Consider the following 3,964-nt stretch of genomic DNA (forward strand, 5'->3'; position numbering starts at 1 on the left):
CTCAGCTAGGAGACCCTGACTCAAGTTAGCAATAATAGTGGTAATAGAACAGAGATGGACCCCTGGGGTTTGCACAGGTTTCCCAGGCTAGACTTAGAGAAAGGATATGAATGGACAGAGATGCGAATCATTAAGCTTCTGATGGGATTAAAAGGCCCCAGAATGAACAAGGCCCGCTTGGCGCTGAAGCGATAGATTGTTCTCTTCTTGTTCAACACCATGAATGTCTGTGAAGAAATCACAATATAAAAATTAACATGAAAGCAAAACAACATTCTTCCAAGCCCCATTAGAGAAAGTTCCAGGGAGCCAGGTCTGGAGCAGTCCCTGGTGGCAGGATTATTGCCCAGTTACCCTGAGACTCTGGAGGCCAACTGGTCCCATCATGCTATGGGCCGTTCCATTACAGGACACAGGAGAGCACAGCTTTGAAGCCCTGGAAAGCAGGGTATGGCACTATATCTTGCCAGCAAACCTTTGTTGCCAAAATTCACAGTATGTATGTGTGGAGTCAGGACTGGAAGGAGACTTATAGAAACTGAGCGTGAACAGCCACACATAGTAAGTCTCTTAAAATACTACCATTCTCAAAGAAATTTTTGTACTTTGCCTTAAGATACAAAGAGACTATATGTTTATGCAGCAGGTCTGAGCCGCTCTAATGAAATAACCAATCTGTTTCTAACCTTTACACTACTTCAGGGGCTGGTGAGAGGGCTCAACAGGTGATGGTGCTTGCCAACAAAGCTGGAGACCTGAGTTCGATTCTGAGGACCCATATGATTGAGGGAGAGAACTGATTCTAGCAAGTTGTCCTGTGGCCTTCACACATGTGCTAAGATATCATACAACACACACACACACACACACACACACACACATACACACACACAAATTGATTAATTAATTGATTAAACAAATGCAGACTGTTCCTGGGGCAAAGGTCACCAGGTATGATGCAATGTGGTGTATAATGTTGATTGGTTTTGTGCATCTCTGTGAAGGATCATCTAGATTGTGTTAATAAAGGTGGGAAGACCCATTCTAAATGTGGGCAGCGCCATCCCACAGCCTGACTGGGTAAAAAGGAGAAAGCAAGCTGCTCACCAGCGTTCATCTCTCTCTGCTTCCCGACTGTGGGTGTCATGTGACCTGCCACCTCGAGCTCCAGCGCTCCAGCCGCCTCATGCTCCCGACTGTAGCCCCTCAAGGTGTGAGTCACAATTAACACTTCCTCCACGAGGTTGCTTCATGTCAGGGGGTTATGACAACCTCAAGGAGAGTAAGTAGCACTCAAAGACTCCCTCTCATCCCCCAAGACAAACAAGGCAGATCTACCTGTGGCCTTTACCTGAGGAAGGAGGTGGGTACCGCCCCATGCATGGAGGTTTTGCCATCTGTCAGGGATGGGGGCTCTGCTGGCCCTTAGAGGCAGGTCCATGGATGCTGGACACAGGACAGACCTGCCAGGTGACGAGTCCCACCTCCAGAGGGCCCGGTGGGCTACCTCAGTTTCCTTTCTGTTGCTCATTACCAAAAGCTCATTACCAAAAGCAAAGTGGTAGTAAAGGATTTGCTCAGCTCACACATTCCTGTCACAGTCCATTGTGACTGGAAGTCAGGACAGGAACCAGGAGGCAGGAACCTGGAGGCAGGAACTGAAGTGAAGCCATGGAGGAACGCTGTTTGCTGGCTTGCTCGGTCTGCCTCCCTAGACACCCCAGGACCATTTACCCAAGGGTGGCCCTTCCCACAGTGGGCTGGGCCCTCCCACGTCAATCATTAATCAAGAAAATCCTCCACAGACTTGTCTACGGGCCAATCTGATGGAAGCATTTTCCCAGCTAATTTTTCTTCTTCCCCAGTGGCCCTGGCTTGTGTCCAGTTGACAAAAAACTAACCAGCATGCACACTGTGCTCAGTTCTTCCTGACATGTGTCCCTGAGCACCAGGAGCAGAGCAGCCCTGGACAGACGCTTGTCACTCACTAGTGTCTGCCACTCACCCCAAACTCTCCCTTTTCTACTTAACAGCAGACCTGCTCTCCCAGCTGTTCTGAGGCCGACAGTCACAAAAGCCGTCTCAGAGCAAGGGCCATTCCTGTGTTCCATCCCACTGCTGCTCTGGTGTGAGGGGAAATCCCTCTTAGCCTTATGATCTAGCATGTTTTCAGGTTAGAAGGACAGACCATAATGCCCATGGCCAAAGCTAGAAGAGCAGTGAAGCTTCACACCAGAACATTCTAGCCACCTCCTTCCCATGAGGGAGTTGCTGGACACACTGATCTGGAAGCCATCTGTCTGCGAGTGTCTGTCAGTCTTACCTCCATAGCAGTATGAAATGGGCCACGGGGTTCCTTTGGTGCTGGGAGTCTATGAGCCAAGACTTATTAGAAAGGCTTGGTGCCCGTCCTTTGAGGGAACAGACCATTTGGGGCAGAGAATGACTTTCTCTTTGAGGACAGTCACCCCTGACAACAGTGGGAAGACGATCACCTCCAATGACAGGGGGACAGTACAGTTCTCCTCCTGCATACTTTGGCTGTCCTGGAGCTTCCTCTCATTGCTTTAAATATTCCAGCCAATGGACATTTAACAACACTTGCCAGGGCCTTAATGACTGGAAGGACAGGGTCCGGCTGCTCGGACCTACTTGATGTTACAGCTCCACCTCTTTCCTCTGCAGGACCCTCTAAAGGAGGCTACGTTGCCAAGAACTGAAGAACTCCCGAGATTAGTTCCCAGCCATTTGACCTTATAAACCTTTGGTTCCTCAACTGTAGGGTAGAGCGCTCTCACATCACTGTTGATCACACAAACCACATGAGATCATAGGTGTGCAGGGTTCAAAACTTGCCTTCCAGTTCAAAGGTCAAGCCCAGGCTAGGGAGTGGTAGCCGTAAAAGCAGAGCCTGCCTCCAGGAGTCTGCAGCTCACAGGCGACTGCCTGTCCCGTGGGCTTCCTACCCAGACCCAAGGCAAAGAGAATTCTCCCAAATAATTTTCCTCTGACAACCATGCCTCCAAGAAGCTCCTGGGATTCTGGGGCATAATGAAAGGAGAAATGAGGAAGGGTTTTTTTCTCCTTCTTCTCTCTGTCCCTTCCATATATATTCCCAATTTCCTCTAAATGGCCTATCCCCATTTGGTCTGCAACTCTGACATTACCACTTACAGATCACACACCCAGGCAACGACTCTGAGAGGTTAGGGGTGTCAGTAAAAGATGCTTTTAACATCACAGTCATTATGCTAACAATTTCTTCAAGCTCTAGACTTGGCCTGATGCAGCAGACTTTCCCACCTCTGCTGGACCATGATGACATGATGACATGATGATATAAGGTCATCTGTACCTTTTAAGAGAGGGAATCCTCTCGGGGGGAGAGGGGACCTCACAGCCCAGGCTTTCAAGGAGCCAAGGAGAGCCCAGAAATCAGAGTTCTTCATTCTGAAGTCATTCTAGAACTTCCAGCAAGAATTACATCTGAGAGGGCTGGAGAGATGGCTCAGTGGTTGAGAATATGGAATGCTATTCCAGAGTACTTGGGTTCAATTGCCAACACCTACACGGTAGCTCACAATCATCTATAACCCCAGGTCCAGGGGATCTTACTGCCTCTTCCAGCCTCCTTGGGCACTGCATGTACGAGGTAGGTGCATGGACACACATATAGCCAAAACACCCATGCACACAGATTAATGGACACACATACAGACAAAACACCCATGCACACAGTTAAAAAACTAATTTGGAAAAGGAAGAGTTTCATATAGGGATGGTGAGATGGCTCAGCAGCTGAAGACACTTGCCCAGTCTGACAGCCTGAAGTGGATCCCAGGGTGCATATGGTAGGAGAGATCCAACCTGAAAATATGGTCCTCTGACCTCTACACATGTGCTCATGGCATGTGCACACACACATAAACACATGAAATAAATTTAAAGGTAAAAGAACTTAAAA

The 3,964-nt window shown here is 48.6% G+C and overlaps 1 protein-coding gene across 1 annotated transcript in view; it reads right to left on the bottom strand.

The window, feature by feature from the left end:
• LOC116073721 (sodium channel protein type 11 subunit alpha-like) overlaps nt 1–3,964 on the bottom strand; it is a 131,895-nt gene that overhangs the window by 101,870 nt on the left and 26,061 nt on the right. Inside the window, exon 6 of the mRNA XM_031345745.1 lies at nt 51–227. Coding sequence (XP_031201605.1) covers nt 51–227 — 177 coding nt within the window. The remainder of the gene's footprint in view (nt 1–50; nt 228–3,964) is intronic.

The sequence above is a fragment of the Mastomys coucha genome, unplaced genomic scaffold (assembly GCF_008632895.1).
Source record: "Mastomys coucha isolate ucsf_1 unplaced genomic scaffold, UCSF_Mcou_1 pScaffold23, whole genome shotgun sequence".
Classification (NCBI taxonomy): Eukaryota; Metazoa; Chordata; class Mammalia; order Rodentia; family Muridae; genus Mastomys; species Mastomys coucha.